General features: G+C 38.5%; 1 protein-coding gene across 2 annotated transcripts; it reads right to left on the reverse strand.

Moving 5' to 3' along the window:
• Positions 1 to 8849: 8849 nt before the first annotated feature.
• On the reverse strand, positions 8850 to 12008 carry LOC110899413 (CST complex subunit TEN1). 2 transcript variants are annotated; one of them, XM_022146301.2, is made up of 4 exons: positions 11896 to 12008; positions 11612 to 11731; positions 10282 to 10432; positions 8850 to 9102 (listed from the first exon to the last, which is right to left on the reverse strand). In XM_022146301.2, exons 2-4 carry the CDS (start codon positions 11722 to 11724, stop codon positions 8977 to 8979), a joined length of 390 nt encoding a protein of 129 aa, XP_022001993.1. In that variant the 5' UTR covers positions 11725 to 11731; positions 11896 to 12008; the 3' UTR covers positions 8850 to 8976. The 2 variants fall into 2 exon arrangements, with proteins under 2 accessions (XP_022001993.1, XP_022001992.1); XM_022146300.2 differs by having other exon boundaries at positions 8850 to 9108.
• Positions 12009 to 21903: the final 9895 nt, after the last annotated feature.

The following is a 21903-nucleotide window of genomic DNA, read 5'->3' on the forward strand; positions in this document are numbered from 1 at the left end:
TTCTTAAATAAGTAGAACCCTTATGATAACCTTATGTATCCCTTAGTTATTTAGCTAACTTAATGTAATATATCTCTATTAGCAATGTTATGATGGTTTTTAAGATTGATGGTTGTTTTGAGAATAAAACACATTCATGGTGGTAATGGATGAAAAGGGGAACGAGAAAAATGGAACCATGCACGAAGAACAGAGCAACCTGACAAAAATCTCCATCACAGAAGGCTCAACACGGGCCGTGCCCAACCAACACGGCCCCATGCTGAGCCCCTGCAGAAAATCACCCAGTTCAGGTAACTGGACACGGGCCGTGTTCAGCGGACACGCCCCCGTGTCCAGGCTTCTGTTTCAATTCTGTAATTTTTGTTACTGGCACTTGACCACGGGGCCGTGCCCGATCAACACGGGGCCGTGTCCAGGATGCCAGTAACATAAATCTTTGCTTTTTAACACACTTTTATACATTCTAATCAACCAAAAACTTTATTTTTGGACACATTGAGGACAATGTGTAATTTAAGTGTGGGGGGGGATGCTAAAACCTTGAAATTTTGCAAAATCCTAAACACAAGCCTTACACAAAACTCTATTGGAACCGCTAAACACCCCAAATTTTTTCAAAAACTTTTTCATTTTTTTTATTTACTTGTCTTAGTTTAAGTTGGGGATAACAAGTTCTAAAAAGGTTATATTTTTACAAGTTTACAACCGATAGCGTCGTGATAAAAAAAAAAAGAACCAACATAAGAAAATTATGAAACGGTATAACAAGTCTAGTTAAAAATTCGATTATATATGCTTGGTCACATTAAAAACCCATTCCCACAAAAGTGAGTTTTGAGCCTTTATTGAGCATAAAAATACACATATTTAGATTAAATGCTCATTTTTCGTTTCTTGTGTGAATAGCCGCTCGGTCTTTACAAATCTAGAACTTGCCACGACGATACATTCCCGGTCCTTACCAACTTAAACCCAAGTAAGTAAATGATGGAGGCATTAGGACTAACCATTTTTCTTTCAAAACCATTATTTTTCATTTTTTTTACCTACCCAAAATCCCCCTAGATAGCCCCTTTGAGCCTAAACCTTTCATTTCATTACCCCAAAACCCTTTTTACCCACCAAAAACCTTTTTAATTTTTTTTATTTTAGTAACAAGTTCGCTTTTTCGTAAACTCACCTTTTTATGTGACGTTTAAAAAAAAATGATGATGATGAAGTCAAAAACAAACAAAAGCTACAAAAGCTTGTTTGGAGAAATACTTCAAAATAAAAAGTCACTAAAAACAAGGTACTTCACGAAAACCGACGCTTGTTACGATTTTCGCCCTTTTTACTAACCACTAACCAACCACCCACCTTTAAACCCAAGCCTTCACCCCAAAAGTCCTCTTCATATTTACAAAGGTAAAAAGTTAAAAAGGAGGAGGATTGATTGCTTGGCAAGCCTATGGAAGACGTAAGTTCCGTGCCGCTCTCGAGTGATTCACTAAAATATACACCTTCGGCCGAGTGTTGAGTAATCTCCCGTGAGGTATGTGAACTTGTATATATATGGAATTTTAATAAGGCATGCTATGCCCAAATAAGTAATTCATCTTATGAAAAGTTCAAAATAAATCATAACGAATAGGATTGTAAATAAATAAAAATAAAACCTATAAAAACCTTGGATTCCCGACACTCTAGGACAAGCTAAAAAACTTCTCTTCTACCTATTCCATTTGGGAGTGTAAGCCACATTTAAAGAGTTTTGCTTGAGGACAAGCAAAAGTTCAAGTGTGGGGGTATTTGATGTGTGTAAAATGCAACATATAAATCACATCAATTAAGGCATAAAACTAACCCTTTTTAAGTACTAATGTTGGAAAAAGAGTGTTTTTGTCTTCCTTTTGTATTTTCAGGATGAAATGAGCTCAAAATCACAAAAGAAGCAAAAAGACAGCTAATTCTACCATAAATACAAGAAAAGGAACAAAAGTGGACTGCCCGGACCCTCAACGGCACCTCCCAAGGCAAAGGAGAAGAAACAGAGTCTGAACACGCCCCGTGTCCAGCGAACACGGGGGCGTGCCCAGGAAGCAGCAGAAAAGACAAACCAGTAGAAGCTTCCATTGCCCACCACGGGGCCGTGTCCAGCGAGCACGGGGGCGTGGTGAAAGTACAGCAGGCGCATTAATTGTAATTCGCAATTACAATTAATGAAGTGAGAGAATGTCAGACGGGCACGGGGCCGTGTCCAGCGGACACGGGGCCGTGTCCAGCCTTCTGTTCAGCCTATAAATAGAGGAGCTTGGCTTCATTCTCTCTCATCCCTTGGCACACCACCTCTCTCACACTTCATCCACCACCCACCACCACCATAACACCATCATCCACCACCATCATCCATTGTCCATCGTAGAGTGTGTGAGTCGTCTCGGGATCCAAGATTGATCGTAAGAGTTCTTGACAATCAAGGCCATGTTTGCCTAAGTCTCTTACATCACTTGGTGAAGACAAGTGTTTAGTATAATACTTTTTATTTTTAATCTTTTGCACTTTTTATTTGGTTTTGTATTAATGACTTTAATAACTAGTTACTTATGTTGAAGGTGATCTTTCCTTATCGTTTGTCCGTGGTGTCTTGGCATTATTTTACTGTCTATATAAAATAAAAGATTTTCACCATTCATATCTCCACGGTCTATATGGAGGTATGTTGGCTACCTGGTCGGGGGTTAAGGGAACGGTTTGGTAAGGGTCTTGCCCTTGTTCAGCGTTTAGAGGTCCTGCTTGGGACCTGGGTCAAATTTAGTAGGATCTCCTTCAATGCCCATAGGTATTGGATGGCGGGGATCCAAACTCTTTGACCCCCTCATAAGTTAACTACTATTAATACTATAACCCGGCTATTTAGGACTGTATCCCTGCTGACTCAGACTACTTAGCCGAGGGTAACGTCACCGCCAGAAGCGGGGCCTACCACAATTTGCATTAATAACTTAATTCATTATCTTTCAATAATCCGACCCTTTAGGATTGTATCCTTGCTGACTCAAACTACTGGGTTGAGGGTAACGTCGCCTTCAAAAGAGGGGCCTACTACAATAACTAAGATAATCTCTTAAACAAGTGCAAAAGTGCGAAAATAATCAAAGGTTATACTAATACACGTGTCGGATCCAAGTGATTTATCTTGTCTATCTGTTTTTATTTTATTTTTATTTTCAGCATTTAGTTAGTTTTTATTTTCTTAATTTAAAACATTTTTCTAACCTTTTTGATTTGATTAGACGTTGAGGATAAACCGGTATTAAAAGCTCTTGTGTCCTTGGACGACCTCGGTATCTTACCAACACTATACTACGTCCACGATGGGTGCACTTGCCCATATGTGTGTTTAGTGTTAGTGAATATCGTGTTTTATAAATTTAAAACTTGGCTAAAAGTGTAAAAAGGGGCTTAAATATACATAAAAAATATAACACACTTCACGCACATCAGGGAGTGTTATAAATACAGATATAATCCCTCTTAATTCTCCTCTTAATTCTCCTCCTAATTCCCCCCTTAAGTTACATTTTGACTACATAAATGTTCAGTTATATTTTGACTAATCATTGTATATATATGTGTGGTTGGTAAATGAAAGAGACACACTTCTCATTTTCCTTATTTCATTTCAAATATATAGTTTTTTAAATACTTTTATTATTTTACTATTATAACAATAATTATTTTCTTACTTTTTAAATTAAATACATTTTCATATTTTTCTTAACTTTAATTATTTTTTTTATCACGGGTTGGGATAAGCTTGGTGTCAATCGGTATTGAAAATACCGGTACGGTCCTGTCCGGTATCTGTACATGAAGGTAAAAATTGGCACCAGCCTGGTATAGAAAACGCCAAAAGTTGGTACCGAATTGATATTGAAAATCTTTTAGTTCGAGAAATTCGGTACTGTTACGCGGTACCATTTGCCCATCCCTTATCTCGGGTAACGTACGAACAACGGTATCGTACAACTTTTTTTGTTGATTTTCTTAAACTTTTTATGATTTCTTTTTTTTTTCAATGGTAGGGATGAGCTCGGTGCCTAACGATACCGAATCGGTACTGTTACCGAAAATACCGGTTACGGTACCAGTATATGAAGGTAAAAAACAGCAGCGAACCGGTACCAAGAACGCCAAAAGTCGGTACCGAGTTGGTACTTAAGATCTTTTGGTTCGGGATATTCAGTGTCGGTACCCAGTACCATTTGCTCATCTCTGACCACGGGTTTCATACGAACATTGTTACCATACAATTTTTTTGGTTGATTTTCTTTTAGTTATCTTTTAGTGTTTTTTTCTACATTTTCTTTTTATTCTTGTTAATGGTTTCGTTCGCAACGCGCTCGTAGTAATTTCAAAACACATGTAAACACATACTAAATAGTTGCGGCAAATTTGTTTAAACCTAGTTATATTTATTTGGTTTAGGATATAGATTAAGGACCCTATAAAATGGTTAATAGTGTGAGAAGTATAGGAAATAATATGGTGTTGACATGTGTACTTCAATTTATTAATTAAAAAGGGCAATAATGTAATTTACTTCACAGTTTAATTAATTGATAAAATAAACTTTGGAACCTCCAATGAGTTATTTTAGGTTAGTGATATAATTTTATTTTTTACAAAGATTTAAAAATTCAGTTTTATATACCAGCTCAGAGAATTTATAAATCATTATCGTCTGATTCAAAGAAATCGAAGGAAATTACGGTCCGTATTTTTTTGAATCATTAGTTCTTATTTTTTGAATCATCAGTTCGTATAAAACACCATACGAATTCCAGAAAATACCACAATTTGAATCGTAATACAGTCATGGTGTTCTAACATCTGGAATGATTTTTGTTATTTTTGCAGGTTTAAAACACCATACAAATTTCAAAAACACTATGAATTGAATCATAATACAGTCGTGGTATTTTAACATCTAGAATGATTCTATTGCTATTCCAGATGTTAAAACGCCATGATTGTAATCACAATACAATGTTACAGACTCTATATGTTAAAACACCTTGATTTGAATAATAATTCATTATTTACAATGTTATGGTGTCTTATATACGTTTATGGTGTTTTACTGTAAAACACAACGTCTTGAATCATAATACAATTAAAACATCATTGTATGAACATAAACAAAACACCATGGACTAAAACATCAGATCGAAACGTAATTTTTTTCTCTATATAAGTATAACAATATGATACCCATATTAAAGATGAAAGAACACTCGTTATTATTATGTATTTTTTTTTTAAAAAAAAAGAGTTACGTATAAAAAGTTATTGACGTTTAAAAAGAACGAGGAACTTGTATGTGCATTGCATGTGGATTTCTAAATTTAAAAATGTTAAATTTACCTTTAAAATTAATTATTTTATTGGTAAACACTATTTATAATTTTGTCATTATAATCTCAATCATTAGATTATAGATCAAATAGTGTAAATTCCTTCCTACACTTCTCACAAAACACACCCTTTTTACAGTAACCATACCCTACGATACAATTATTTATAAGAGAAAACTGCCATTTTGGTCCCTGTGGTTTGGACACTTTTGCCATTTTAGTCCAAATCTCAAACTTTTTAAATCCGGGTCCCTGTGGTTTCACTTTTATTGCCATTTTAGTCTAAAATCCAAAAACCCCCTATTTTGACTGTTGAAAGCTGATTGTTTTGTCCTTTTCTTTAGGGGTATTTTGGTCATTATACTTTTATTATAACTAATTATTAATTATTAATTAAAAAAAAAATATATACCACCGCCTTATTCTCCACCCCCAATCTCCATGAAATTCTCTTCAATTCCCCATCAATTACACCTCTGCAACACCCACTATACCCTTTCAATGATCCCCACTCAATTCAAATGTCCTCAATCTCGACGATTATTCCTGCGTAATCGACCGCTCTCGCATCCCCCGAATCATGACCGTACTCGGTATCATCTCCGAACCCGAAATCCACCACTCCAATTGCCACAACTCCGGCCGCCGGATCATCGTTTCCAATCAATTACCGGTCAAAGCCCGGCTTGACCCCAATACCAACAAATGGGTTTTTGAATCCGACCCGGATTCACTCGTCTTACAGTTAAAATCCGGGTTAAGACCCGAAGCAGAGTGCGTGTACGTCGAATCTTTACCCGTTGAAATTAATGTTTCGGATCAGGAAGAAGTGGGTCAAATGTTACTGGATAAGTTTAACTGAGTCCCCACTTTTTGCCGGTAACAGGATCGTGGTTGAGTGGGTGTGTGCTTGACTGAAGAGGCTCGCCGGAGTAGCTCAGTTTGCCGGAGGAGAGACAGTGAGCTGTAGATAGAGTGAGAGAGGAGAGAGAGAGACGGGTTTTTTGGGTGATGGTGGTGATGATCTGTAGAGAGAGAGAGAGAAGGGATTTATAAAGGATAAGGTGGTTGGGGTAGGCAAAATGACCATAATGCCCTTCAGAAAATGACAAAATAGCTGGTTTGTTTTTTTTTTTAAATCTGACATGATTTGAGTTTTGGACCAAAATGGCAACAAAAACGAAACCACAGGGACCCAGATTTAAAAAGTTTGAGATTTGGACTAAAATGGCAAAAGTGCCCAAACCACAGGGACCAAAATGGCAGTTTACTCTATTTATAATTAAAGATATTTATAACTAAATAAGAGAGAAGCGGGAAAACAGGAAAAATAGATAGGGCTGGCAATTTTACACTAATACACGAATACACGACACGAACCTATACGAAGTTAACAGGTATCGTGTATGGCCTTAACAGGTATCGTGTACCACACATGTAAACACGAGATTACCTGTTAATTTTCGTGTATAAACAGACTAAATACCTGTTTACCTGTTAATATCTGTTAGTACACGATAAGAAATTAAATTAAATAAAACTCATCAGCCATGTGCGTGTGGGTTCCTTAATTCCTTTCTATTTTCGTTCCTCATTCAATTCAAAAAAATAAAACCCTAAACTCACTCTGTAACTCTCAGATAGCATGTCGTGTTTTTGTTCGTGTTAACAGGTATTAACGGGTAATTTTCGTGTATAACAGTCGAACAATCGTGTTAACAGGTATTAACAGGTAATTTTCGTGTATATCGTGTCGTGTTCGTGTTCGTGTTTGAAAAAAAAAAGACACGATAAGTTATCGTGTCATGTTCGTGTATGGAATTTCGTGTATCGTGTCTTATCGTGTCGTGTACGGGTATACACGATATGCCAGCGCTAAAAATAGATGGCTCCAAGAGTTACATTTGTACCCTCTCATTTTACTTCATTAAATGGTGTAGATGTAGATAGATTGATGGACTATTCTGTAGAAAAAGGAAAACATATTCTAATGACGTTTGAGTTGACCAAATTCCATAATTGTTTTATTAATACGTTTGTCAAAATTAGAACCAGATGTGAACAATTAGGAAATATAATTCTTTCTGAAAAATAATTTAGTAAAAATAACGCAATAAAACGCATAAACACGTGTTTGTCAAGTCACAAGATTAAAGTTTTTGATGGCATTATGATACGAATACAAAGTATCTTACATCATCATCTTCAAGTACCACACAAGTTGCTTGGTCTTGTCAACGAAACATCATGAGTAATAGTACCCATAACATGAGTAATAGTAGCCATAAAATGATATAAAATAAAAGAAATATATAAGATAAATGAGTAAAACTAGTATGTTGATGTGATGTTCATCAAAATTTAAAAGATGAGTAAAAATAGTATGTTGACATGAGGGTGTAAGGAGTGGTTAAACACTTGAGAGTGACAAACTAAAAAATCAACAAATCAGAGTGTGTCACGTCAATCAGTGAAAAGTGTTTAAACTTTGCTGAAAAGTGTTGGCAATAGTTAGACTTAGACACTTGGTGAAGTGGTAAACTTAAAAAAAAGGAAAAAGGTGTGATTGGTTAAGATTGGAATGGACCCCACCCCACACTACCCTCTCTCTCTCATACCCTTCCTTCACCGCACCTTCCCCGCATCGGCATTTGGACGCCGCGTGATTAACGAAACCGCGGCGGCAAAGGGGTCGGCGGCGGTGTTGCCGCTCAAGTTTGCCGCACCACTCCGGACACCCTGATGTTCATCAAAATTAAAAAGATTAACTAAGGGTGTCCACTTCACATATGTGTTTATGTAATAACTTAAACTATTCAGATATTTTTATGTCAAAATTAAAAAGTTTAAAAATAAATTGGCATATTTTAAACATAACTGCTTAAAAAATTAACAAATAATATGTAAATATAAAATTTTTAAGCATTAATAGGAAAAAAAAAAGATTAAACTCATTGTTCCGGTTATACAAGTCATGTTTGTGTTAGTCCGCGAATACAAGTGTCGTGTTCAGGTTTATGCGTGTGACATGATTTTTGGGTTCATGTCGGGTTCGCTTCGCCAACCCACAAACACAACCTGTTTAGCAACCCTATAACGAGTTGCAAAGTTTTTATTTAGTATTATTAATATGAAGGAACTATCAAGTCGGGGGTCTCAGAAGCAGCCTCTCTATATTCCAACGGGTAAAGGTAAGGCTGTCTACATCTTACCCTCCTCAGACCCTACCTTTGCTTTGCTATTGGTGAGATTTACTGAGTATGATGATGATGATGATGAACATGAAGGAACTCTAACAAGCAGATTGGGTAATGGGTCGAAATGGTCACTCAAATTGCGTTCTATCATATATACCCCTAACTTCACAGAGATACTAGATTATCAGTTGAATTGCTCACAAGTCAACAACAAAACGAAAAAGAAAAGCATATCATATAACGCGCAGACTTTCTTAAAATTATATATTGAAATTTCATTTATCAGAATAAACACGTTCATTACAGATTGAAAATTTGCAGATGCCATATGGAATAATAATAATACTTACCGGGCAGACATTGGTTTGGCGATTTGTTCATTGCAGCTGCTCCATATGATTGATTTGTTCAGATTGAAACTGTCTTAACAGCTTCAGAGACTGTTGGTACAAATTAAGGTCCATACCGTCTACATTTCTACCCACTCTTGCTTTCAATATCCCCTGAAATTATATACATTTCAAATGCAGCTTCTCAACACACGTATCAAAAATCGACTAAAAGAATGGACCGATGTTAACTCTACTGTTCGTTATTTTAAATACAAATCGGTGGTCATACATAGGATGTTCAAAAGACTCGCAGCTTGCTCAAAGCTCGTTCGGAAAAAGTGTGAAAAAAGCTCGATTGTATACGAGCTGGCTCGGCTCGATTTGTAAACGAGCCGAACTCGAGCTAGGCCTGGCTCGGCTCGTGAGCTCGCGAGTCGGCTCGAATTATTTTATTTTATATAAATTAAGTTTAGATTTAAATATATTAAATAAAAAGTATGTGGGAGGGCCGAGGGGGTTGAAGTATTTACGTTTTTAAGTTTAATTAATCAATAACATATAAAAGTATAAGAAAATAAACAAAAAATATACATATAATCCTTTTCAAATGTCTTTCGGTCTCTAAAATATTAGAAAAATATAAATAATACACATAGATATCATAGTTGTTAATGGCGAATAGTGAGAAATAGCGATAAGGTACCTATATGCTACATACCGATAGCGATGAATAGCGGGTGCTATTTTATAAATAGCGATACACTAGAAACAAAAATAATTTTTTTTCTATGTATATTATATTAAAATACCCTAGTTTATACACTATTTTACATGTATATTTAACAAAAAACCTAAAATCCAGCTATTTTATAGCTATATTCAATCGCTATTTATATTTTAAAAGTAAAAATTAAAAAAAAAAACTGAAAATCCCGCTATTTATGGCTGCATACCTTGTAGCGACCTTTGACCTATACGCTATGCTATTCGCTATAGCAACCATAGCAACCGCTATTGACAACTATGATAGATACATGTGTAATTTTTTTGATGTTATCAATGTGTAAAAAAAATTAAAAAATAGACAATAAAAAAATAACGAGTCGGCTCGAGCTGGCTCAAACATTTTACGAGCTCGAGCTCGACTTTTCAGCTCGAGCTCAACCTGGCTCGAATACAGCCAAACCCTAATGTCCAGTGGACCCGTTGAAGATCAGTTGCCCGGCCTGGGTTAGTAGGGTATTGATGGGGCCGTGAGTTTTTCTAGTGACGGGTTCTCATGATTATAGGGTTGTAGTTACATGTTTGTGAATGATATAGATAAACAAATGTGTGCTTAAGCTTATGTACCTCGTTATGTGGTTGAATGGAGAGTTCGCCGATGAACTGGTAGAGGGAACCCACTCGAAGGTTGAGTCTCAAGTGCTGAGTGTCGACTGCCAGGGTGGCACCTCCGTCAGCAATAACAGCAATGGCTGTCTCTACATTATATTCTTGTAACCTAGAATCACAAAAGAATAATGAGAATAGGTTGTATGTCTAGAACAAGAATTAAGGTATCTTGGTTTAGGCTGAATATCAAATGACTAAAACTTAGACCTTTCATGATTATTATTGTTAAGTTAGGGTTTCCTTTCAATGCATAGTGATCAACTGATCATCATGGCAATCGAAAAGAAAAATACATATATGTCTAAACACACAAACAAACCAAGTATAATCTCACTCATAGCAGAAGCTATTCGTAGGGTCTGGTGGTAAGAGACTGATGGGGGCAAACCCTACTTCTACCCCAAGCAAGACATAGAGAACTTGGTTTAAAAATAGGCGTGAGGCGCACTTGAGGCAAGGGTTTGCGCTTTTTGCTACATAAGGCGCAGCTGAGGCACGCTTTTTTCACTAAAAAGCTGCCCGAGGCGCATTAGAATGTTGTGCATAGAGATTTTTAGGTTGCATATGTAGGTAATTATATTAAATAAGAGTTAAGTTCACGTGAAAATAAATTTAACGTACGAAACGTACGAAGTGAAAGAAAAGTCAAAAAAGTGGCGGTGTCATTTTGGTAATTATCACCAACTTCAAAATTACTCTAGTATCGTAATTTTGAGCTTCTGTAGAGTAATTTTGTAAATGTTCAGGTAGAGTAATTTTGGTCGTGTAGGGTAATTATCAAAATTGTAGGGTAATTATCAAAATTACAATAACCCCCCCCCCCCCAACTAAAAGCTAAAAACTAAACCATAAAGCTAAACCCCATAACTAAATGCTAACAAAATTACTCTACAAGACATTTTCCAAAATTACTCTACAGAAGTCAAAATTACTCTACTAGAGTAATTTGATAATTACCCTACATTTCCCAAAATTACTCTACAGATGCTCAAAATTACTTTACAGATGCTCAAAATTACTCTACAAGACACTTTTTGCTTTTTCCCCAGTTATTTTGAAGTTGCTCATAATTACCAAAATGACACCGCCACTTTTTGCTTTTTCCCTCAATGCGTACGTTAATATTATTTTTATTTGATCCTTTACCTATTAAATAATATACTTAGAGCAAAATTTCAAGAAGGAGATGCTAAAAACCTATGAGGTCAGGTATATAAAACAATTTATTTATTTAGAGATAAAATCATAAAATAGTACATGTATGAAAGCAAAAAAAGATGATACTCACTTTCCAGTAACCCTAAGGGACGCCCCATCCTTAAAATGGGGTGAAGATGAGTTAAGTTCTTGTAGAATAACCAAGGAACCAGACGGTACAGCAGCAGATGATGATGATGACATTGAAACACTAATAACAATTAACAGAAACAAAAACTATTGTAAGTAAGTATCATTCATTACAGACAATCATGATTTCAACAATTTCTGTTTTTACAGCAATGAAAACAATGTCTGATTTCAATAAATTCATGAAATAATATTGAAATTCTGCTTGTGTGTAGTGTGACTTACCCACGATTTTGAAATTGAAGTAGGTTAGGTTAGGGCAAAGTCGAACTCGTTAAGCATGATGATGGGACAGTATAACCCGTTAGTTATTATTTGACTACACCCGCCCCGACCCATAGATAAATCTTCTTACTAAAGGGTCCTATAAATCCACATGGTATCATCTTATTCTAACATGGTTGATACGGACCATATAAGGTTATACGGCCCGTATCAACCATGTTAGAATAAGATGATACTGTGGTCGTATATATATTATACGACTACTTTATACGAGTCGTATATATCTATACGGCTCGTATACAATGAATTTCCTTTATTTTATTGTTTTATTACTATTTGACGCGACGTATTATTCCTCAATTCATGTGCGAGCAGACATAAGATTCTCTGATTCGATGTTATATTCCTTGATTCTCGTGCGTGTTATGTGATTAGACGTTAGATTCCTCGATATTCTTGCGAGTTATTTGATTCGACGTTAGATTTCTCGATTCGCGTGTTAATCATTTGAAACGATGTAATATTCTGTAAAATTCTCTATATAAACGACACTAATTTCATTCATTTTCATTCAACTTCTACTCGTTTCTTCTATTTCTCTCTGTATTCAAATTATTTACGCTATAATGTCGGGTTGGGGTAACTTTTTCAATGTGTTTGATAACGAGGCGAATCAGGGGAGTTATGATAACAATGAAGATAACAAAGCGGGCATGTTTGATCTGAATCCTCCGTTCGATCCCATTCTTGCGCCTGATGTAGGTCAGGATACTTGGGGTTTGGATGCAATTCAGCCTAATTATGATGGTTATTATCCATCGCAACACCCGGTTAATTTTGAAGCCCCTCCTGTTAGTTTTGGACCACCGACTGATAGTTCTCAGTCTCCTCCCATAAGTGATGGACCGCCGGAGGGTCCAAATGCTGACCAGAAACGTAGTGAGTTTCAAAACAAGCATGTATAACATTTAATTATACGTTTATTTGTTGTACGTTAACTATTTTAGTGTTTTTACGTTTGATGTTGTTTTTCTTAAAACCTTAGATTAGGGTTGCTCAACGGGTCGTGTTCGCGGGTTGGTGGGTTCAACCCGACCTGAACCTGAAAATTTTACACAAACCCGAACTCGACCCGAACCCGAAAATCGTACCATACATAAGAACCCGAACACGACCCAAACTTTCATGGGTTGACCCGAACACGACCCATTAAACCCTAATTTTTTTTATTTTTTTCTGAAATTAATATATTAAAGTTAAAATTTACTTAAAAAACACAAATATATATATATATATATATATATACTAATATCATATTTAAATTATGAAATCTATGTTAATTTATCTTTTTAACTTATAATCATGGCATAAAAATACGCACTCCATTTAATTTATGACGTAAAATATATTGTTAAAAAAATAATATATAGTATAAATGTGTAACGGGTCAACCCGCCAACCCGACCATGTTGACCTGAACCCGAACCCGACCCGACCCGTTAACCCAAACGGGTTCACAGGTTCAACCTGAAACGGGCCAACCCGTCAACCCGACCATGTTGACCCGAACCCGACCCGTTAACCCAAACGGGTTCGCAGGTTCAACCTGAAACTGACCCGAACCCGTTTATACTAAAGCTAAACCGATTGGTTAATCATTAATTGACACATATAAGTGTTTTCGTTAGGAATTCGCTAGCATGGATGAATTGGTAGAGTGGTGTAGAGACGTTGGACGCGTAAATGGCTACGCCTCGTCACCAAATGCACCATCTACGATAAACAGGGTAGCGGCCAGCTGTTAAAAATCTGGCTTACGTGCGATTGTGCCGGCGAGTACAAATCAACAGCCACGGTCAGACGCAACGGGACCAGGAAAACCGGTTGCAAGTTCCAACTGATCGGGGCATACAAAAAGAGGTTAGGTTATTGGGATCTAAGGGTTGAGGAAGCTAAACATAACCACGAACCATTTCTGTATCCAGAGGGACATCCGTCCCTAATGAGGTTGACTCCATCAGAAGAGAGGACGGTGGAGCAAATGACGCATCAGAACATAAAACCACGAGACATTCTTGCTGCCATTAAATGTGACAACTCGAATTTTCAAGATTTCTATTTCGCATTCATTGCACGTTCACGTATTGTTTAGCTGTTTATTTGCATAATTGATTGCTATGGAATTGTATGCGTTTTAAATACAATGAAGTGTATTGTGTGATTATGCATGGTTATGTGTTAATAACTGTGAAATTATTTGAGATAGTGCAAAATTGTAAAATATAATAATTAAGGGTGTAAGGAGTTATTAGAAAAATCTAAATCATACTTAACCCTAATCTCCTACCCTAATCATTCACTAATCATTCTCAAAGAATCAAAGCACGTATTTCCACCTCCTCTAATCCTCTCTACAACCATCCTCTCATCATTCTTGGATTCACAAGTCTCTTGCAACAAAGTTTAATCTTCCAATCCATTTAGAATCAATCAAGGTAATTGTTTAATCATGGTTTGATGTTAATTGTTGATTAATTGATTGATGTTAAAACCCTAGTGTTCATATGATAATTCTGTGGTTAATTGATTGAGTTCTATGATTGAAAAATGATTATGATCGATTGTGTATCCGTTGTGAAACTACCTGATGAATGTAAGTGGACTGAAATGATAGAATGGATGATGATTGTTTCGATGTCTGCAATACAGAGAAATTAGGGTTCTTGATTATGTAAAGACGTAACTGTTATTTAGATGTTATCGTAGTTGTTCAATGATTCTGAGTTTTATATGGCATGAGGTCCGAGTTTTAACTTAATATGTCTGACTGAATTTTTGAACAATCATGAGGCCCGAGTTTACATGTAAATTACTTGGCCCGACTTTTAAAAATTAAGAGAAAGTCCGACTTTTATCAGAAGTAAGATGCTCCGACTTTTAAGAGTATTAAAGCTCCGAGCTTTATGTTATAATATGTTGTCCGAGAATATACATGACTTCTAGTCCGAGTTTATGCATAAATCATATAAGAGTTCTTGAATAACTTATATGTCCGAGTTTTAATAAGCTTAAGCACATTGTCCGAGGTTATGAACATTACTTCTGGTCCGAATTTTAGAAGGGAGCCACCCCATGTCCGAGTTTCTTATAAGTGAATCAAGATGTCCGAGTTTCTTATAAGTGAATCAAGATGTCCGAGTTTTGTCATGGGGTATGGGGTCCGACCTTTAACCCCACAACTTCTTGTCCGACTTTTGTCACCCCACACTCCTTGTCCGACCTTGTTAACCCCCCCCCCCTCTAGTCCGAGGTTGTGAAGGACAACCTCTCTTGTCCGAGTTCTTTTGTATGAGAGCCCAAGGTCCGACTTTTTGGCCATACATGTGCATGATTCAATTTGCTTAATATGCTAGTTCAAATCTCATGCTTAATAACCTTAATAATCTACTCCGAGTTATGTGTTGCTGTGTAGTCTGAATTTCCCTTGGATATTAATGTCTGAGTTTTAATATTGTGTGATCTGAGTTTACGAATGATGCTGAATTCAAAACCCTGAATGAAGAACACATTGCATGATTAGTATATATGCTACTGTATATCCTATCTGATGTCATTCCGCACACAACTATCACACAAATCACATCTGTTTAGACATCAATGACTTGTAAACCCTAATTGAATGAATCATGTGCATCATATCCTAGGTCGTGAGTAACGGACTTAGACATTTGATAAACTCTAGAGCATAGCATACCGAGCAAACCAAGGTGAGTTCACACCCTTACTAAGGCATGGGATTCCCAAGGGCTTGGGAATGGGATTGAAGGAATAAGATGGAATAGATTCGTACTGACACTAATACTAGACTACCATACCACTGTCCTCGGTTGTGCAGGACACATACTTATGCTATTCACTGTCCTCGGTTGTGCAGGACACATACTTATGTTATTCACTGTCCTCGGTTGTGCAGGACACATACTTGCAATCTACGTAGACTTATACATACTACTATCCTCGGTTGTGAAGGATACGCACATAAAACCTACGTGCATTTATACTTACTACTATCCTCGGTTGTGAAGGATACACACGTAAAACCTACGTGTACTCATGCTCACTACTATCCTCGGTTGTGAAGGATACTTATGGTTACGAGTAGTCTAGTGGTTATACAATATGGGAAGCCCCCCACCAATAGAACGTATTAACGGCCCAGTAGAGCCACCTGTTACATACGAACTTACTGTTACGCATTTACTTTCTGTGAACTCGCTCAACTAGTTGTTGATCCTCTGTTACATGCCTTGCAGGTCGCTAGGTATATGGAGCTTGCACAGGGAGGAGCTAGTCGTTGTGGGCTTGGATCGTGATTATCTTGTTAAACACTTATGATACTTGATACTTTATTACGATGGGTTTTATTTATACGCTTCCTGTCACACCCCCAAAATCCACACGCGGAGTATCACCGCTTGGGAGCGTGACTGACCAGGATCAAGCCACCAATCATATTGAACATGTAATTAATATTAAGTAAAATAAATGTAAACCATCCATCCCATACGATAGGTGTTCAAAACATAACCATAGTTTCAAAGTGTAGCGGAAGCATAGTAAATAATCCAACAATAGTTAATAGTTTTAAATGTCATAATAGTTCAACGTAGAAACCACGATCCTTGTCCACAACGACCCGCTTCTCCAGTGCAAGCTCCAAGTACCTAACGATCTGCAAGGCATGTAACAGAATGATCAACAAACTAGTTGAGCGAGTTCACAGTAAGTAAATGCGTAACAGTAAGTAACGGGTGGCTCTACAGGGCCAATAGTAAGTTATACAGGTGGGGGCTTCCCATGTTATGTGACCACTAGACTATTCGTATCATCCCTGTTCTTCGTCCGAGAACAGTAGCGCGTATGGGGTGTGCGTAGGTTTTACGCACGTATCCTTCATAACCGAGGATAGAAGTAAGTAATGCGTACACGTAGGTTTTACGTGCGTGCCTGACATCCGAGGCAGTAATTGGCATGTGACCACGTAGGTGTTATCCCAACCTACGGAACCGTCCTGACATCCGAGGACCATAATAGGTGATAGTCTAGGAAAAGCATATATACGTTCTTAGTCAATGATAACCTTTAACCCATTCCCACGACCCGGGAATCCCATGCCTTAGTAGGAGTATGAACTCACCTTGGTTTGCTCGGTATGCTAGGTTATGCACTCACAAGTAATTAATCACGTCCTATTGTATGCACGTATAACAAATCAGTTCATGTTCGCAATGATACGCATGCAATCTAATGTCACATAGTGCTTGATAGCCAATATCATGCATCAATCATGTATCACATAACAGTCAGTTTGCATATCGGCACAACACGTATCATTTCACATTTAATCATCAGCTAGTGTACACGAATACAAATGTTAACATTCATCACCAAGCATGGCATGCCAAATAAATCAAGCATACATTCCATCATTCAAAGTATGTTTATAACCCCCCATTATCTTTCGACCCAACTGTTATCTTTCGACACAACAGTTATCTTTCGACATATTAGTTATCACAGTTATCTTTCGGACCAATTGTTATGTTTCGAACCAAATGTCATCTTTCGACCAAATGTCATCTTTCGACCACGCTGTTATCTTTCGGTCAACATAACTATGTTTCGGTCAATGCTATCCTTCGGTCAACACTACTATGGTTCGAAGGACAAGTATCTTTCGGTCACAACAACTATGTTTCGACTAACAAGTATCTTTCGGTCACAACTATGTTTCGAATAACTAATATCTTTCGGTCAATATCAGTTACGTTTACTCAAAGTTTCCAAGTTTATCCGTGATTATCAATTAACACAAATTCAAGTATTCGGTTACCTCAGAATCGATCAAACAGGGAGTTTCATATTAAACCTCATGAACCCTAATTTAACCACATGAACAATAATAACACTTAATCATATTATGTTCCGGTTCCATGAACAATAAAAATTCCGAATTGCATAATATCACAGCCGATCCACAAAACATTATCATTAAACATCATCACAACAGATCCGATTAACATACACATCCGATTAACATCCATATCCGATTAACATACATATCCGGTTAACATATAAACAACATATTGCAAGACAATTGATAAATCATGAAATCATATACACTCAAAGCATCATCTATTAACATAAACAACATCACACACTGACCGGAAAATCTGGATTACGGAACGAGATCTTCGAACAGAGAATGGGTCTGCTATGCCGTCACACACACACAATGGAACTAGGGTTTTTGAAATAACTGTCGACTTACATGCATTCACGTATATAAAACGTATCACAGGAATGGGCCAAGCCCATTAGAAAGACTGGGCCGAAAGATGTCGAAGGATCCTATCTTTGCTCGAAGGATAGAGTCCTTGGTCGAAGGATATGTTTCGTGATCCTTCGAACCGAAAGTTGATCCTTCGAATCGAAGGTTATCTTTCGTGATCCTTCGATCTGTAAGTCATGTTTCGTGATCCTTCGAAGGTTGGACCTATCCTTCGAAGGATCTTTGTGTTTCACACTAACAAGTTCACACATTTGACAAGTTTCACAAATACAACCAAACAATCAAACCATAAATAACTTCATGGCAATCAATACATGATCGTGCAATAAATACGAAATAGAAATTTTGGAAATTTGAGTTGTCACATTATCCCCAACTTAAAAGAAATTTCGTCCCGAAATTTGGTACGCACTCACTGAGGAAGCTGGGTAAGTTACATCGTTCACTGGTTTTCCTGGGGTGTCACATCATCCCCCCGTTGATTTGGAATTTCGTCCCGAAATTCAGTAGTAGTAGCTTCAGCCTCAGAAGTGGATGCATTGGTTTCGAATAGCTGGGGGTACTTTTCTTTCATCTGGTCTTCGCGTTCCCAGGTATACTCTGGGCCACGCTGGGAGTTCCAACGAACTCGAACAAGAGGGATTCTCTTGTGTTTGAGGACCTTAACATCCCGGTCCGTGATTTCAACTGGTTCCTCGACGAACTGCAACCGCTCGTCGATAGTGAGTTCCTTAAAAGGAACTATAAGGGTCTCATCTGATAGGCATTTCTTCAGATTCGACACGTGAAATACATTGTGAACTCCACCGAGTTCAGCTGGTAGGTTTAATCTGTAGGCTACTTTGCCAATCTTTTCTAAGATTTCGAATGGTCCGACGTACCGTGGATTCAGTTTGCCTCGTTTACCAAATCGAACCACACCCTTCCAGGGTGAAACTTTCAATAAAACCCGGTCCCCGACCTCAAATTCCAATGGCTTTCTACGCTTGTCCGCGTAGGCTTTCTGACGGTCGCGTGCTGCCGCCATGCGTTGTCGTATCTGCGCAATCTTTTCTATGGCGTCCACTACAATCTCTGGACCCGTAATTTGACTATCCCCCACCTCTGCCCAACAGAGAGGTGACCGGCATTTACGTCCGTACAATGCCTCAAATGGAGCGGCTTGAATGCTGGTGTGGTAACTGTTATTGTATGAAAACTCCACTAAAGGGAGGTGCCTTTCCCAGCCGTTGCCGAAATCGATAACGCACGCTCGAAGCATGTCTTCTAGAGTTTGGATAGTTCGCTCAGACTGCCCATCCGTCTGAGGATGATATGCTGTGCTCATGTCTAATCGTGAGCCGAAGGATTTGTGCATCGCTTGCCAAAGCTCTGACGTGAATCGTGCATCGCGATCCGAAATAATAGAGGTGGGCACTCCGTGCCTCGAAACAACTTCTTTAAGATAGACGTCTGCGAGAGTGGAGAACTTGTCCGTTTCCTTGATCGGCAGGAAGTGTGCAGACTTGGTGAGTCGATCAACTATGACCCATATTGTATCGTTCCCACGCTGAGATCTAGGTAGACCTGTAACAAAATCCATGGAAATTTCTTCCCATTTCCATTGCGGTATCTTAGGCTGCTGAAGTAGACCAGCTGGTTTCTGATATTCAACCTTGACTCTCGCACAGGTTAAGCATTTTCCAACGTACGTAGCGATGTGAGCCTTCATACTAGGCCACCAATAAGTAGTGCTGATGTCGTGGTACATTTTATCCGACCCTGGATGTACCGAATAGCGAGACTTGTGAGCTTCATCCATTACAAGTTCGCGTAAACCGCCATAAAGTGGGACCCAAATACGCCCCGTTACATAGTAGGCGCCGTCTTCCTTTTGTTCCATACGTTGCCTTGAGCCGCGTAAGGCTTCAGCTTTGACGTTTTCGGGTTTCAGTGCTTCTAACTGAGCAGCTCGTATCTGTGCAGGAAGACTGGACTGAATAGTAAGCTGTAGCGCTCGCACGCGCTTAGGTAGAGTGTCTTTCCGACTGAGGGCATCAGCCACAACATTGGCCTTGCCTGGATGATACTTGATGGCGCATTCATAGTCGTTTAGAAGTTCAACCCATCTCCGTTGACGCATATTCAAATCCTTTTGCTTAAGAATATGCTCGAGACTCCTGTGATCGGTGTAAATCGTGCACTTGGTACCGTACAGGTAGTGTCGCCATATCTTAAGCGCGAAAACAACAGCTCCCAGCTCTAAATCGTGCGTCGTGTAGTTCCGTTCATGAACCTTGAGTTGCCGCGAAGCGTAGGCAATAACTTTATCCCGCTGCATCAATACACAACCAAGCCCCTGTATCGATGCGTCACAATAAACCACGAAGTCATCCGTGCCCTCTGGCAATGAGAGAATAGGTGCGCTGCAAAGCCTATCCTTTAAGTACTGAAAAGCGGTCTCTTGCGTATTACCCCATCTGTAAACGACACCTTTCTGTGTTAGCATAGTAAGTGGTTGCGCGATCTTTGAGAAGTCTTTAATAAATCGCCTGTAGTAACCCGCCAAACCCAAGAATTGGCGTATTTCTGTCGGTGTACGTGGTGCTGGCCAGTTTCTGATCGAATCAACCTTGGATGGATCGACATGAATCCCATCCTTGTTCACCACATGGCCTAAGAAGTGGACTTCACGAAGCCAGAAGTCGCATTTTGAAAACTTTGCGTACAATTGCTCTTTTCGAAGAAGTTCCAAGATAAGACGTAATTGCTGCTCGTGCTCCTCCTGACTCTTGGAGTAAATCAGGATGTCGTCGATGAAAACAATGACGAACTTGTCGAGGTAGGGTTTGCACACCCTGTTCATAAGATCCATAAATACTGCAGGTGCGTTCGTAAGCCCGAACGGCATAACCAAGAACTCGTAGTGACCATAGCGAGTTCTGAATGCTGTCTTAGAGACGTCCTCCTCGCGGACTCTCAGCTGATGATAACCTGACCGTAGGTCGATCTTGGAATAGTAACACGACCCTTGCAACTGGTCAAATAAGTCGTCTATGCGCGGAAGGGGATAACGGTTCTTCACCGTCACCTTATTGAGTTCGCGGTAGTCGATGCACATTCTGAACGTACCGTCTTTCTTCTTCACAAATAACACTGGAGCTCCCCAAGGCGAAGAGCTTGGACGAATAAAGCCCTTTTCCAAGAGCTCTTGTAGCTGCTTCGACAGTTCTTCCAGTTCGGTTGGAGCTAAACGATACGGTGCGCGGGCTATTGGTGCTGCTCCAGGAGCTAACTCAATCTGAAACTCGACTTGACGATGAGGAGGTAAACCAGGTAAATCTTCAGGAAATACTTGAGGAAAATCACGCACAACTGGTATATCCTCCAGCTTCTTTTCCTTTACTGATGCGTCAGTGACAAGTGCCAGAATGGCAGTATGTCCCTTTCGTAAACATTTCTGCGCCTTTAAGAAAGAGATGATGCCAACCACAGCACCACTCTTGTCACCTTGTACTTCGAGAGGTTCTTGACTGGAGCGAGGAATACGAATAACTTTTTCTTTGCATAAGATCTCCGCGTGATGTTGGGATAACCAATCCATACCGATGACGACGTCGAAACTACCCAAAACTATGGGTATGAGATCAATCGAGAAAGTCTGACCTGCTAGAACA

The sequence above is a fragment of the Helianthus annuus genome, chromosome 13 (assembly GCF_002127325.2).
Source record: "Helianthus annuus cultivar XRQ/B chromosome 13, HanXRQr2.0-SUNRISE, whole genome shotgun sequence".
NCBI classification, from domain to species: Eukaryota; Viridiplantae; Streptophyta; class Magnoliopsida; order Asterales; family Asteraceae; genus Helianthus; species Helianthus annuus.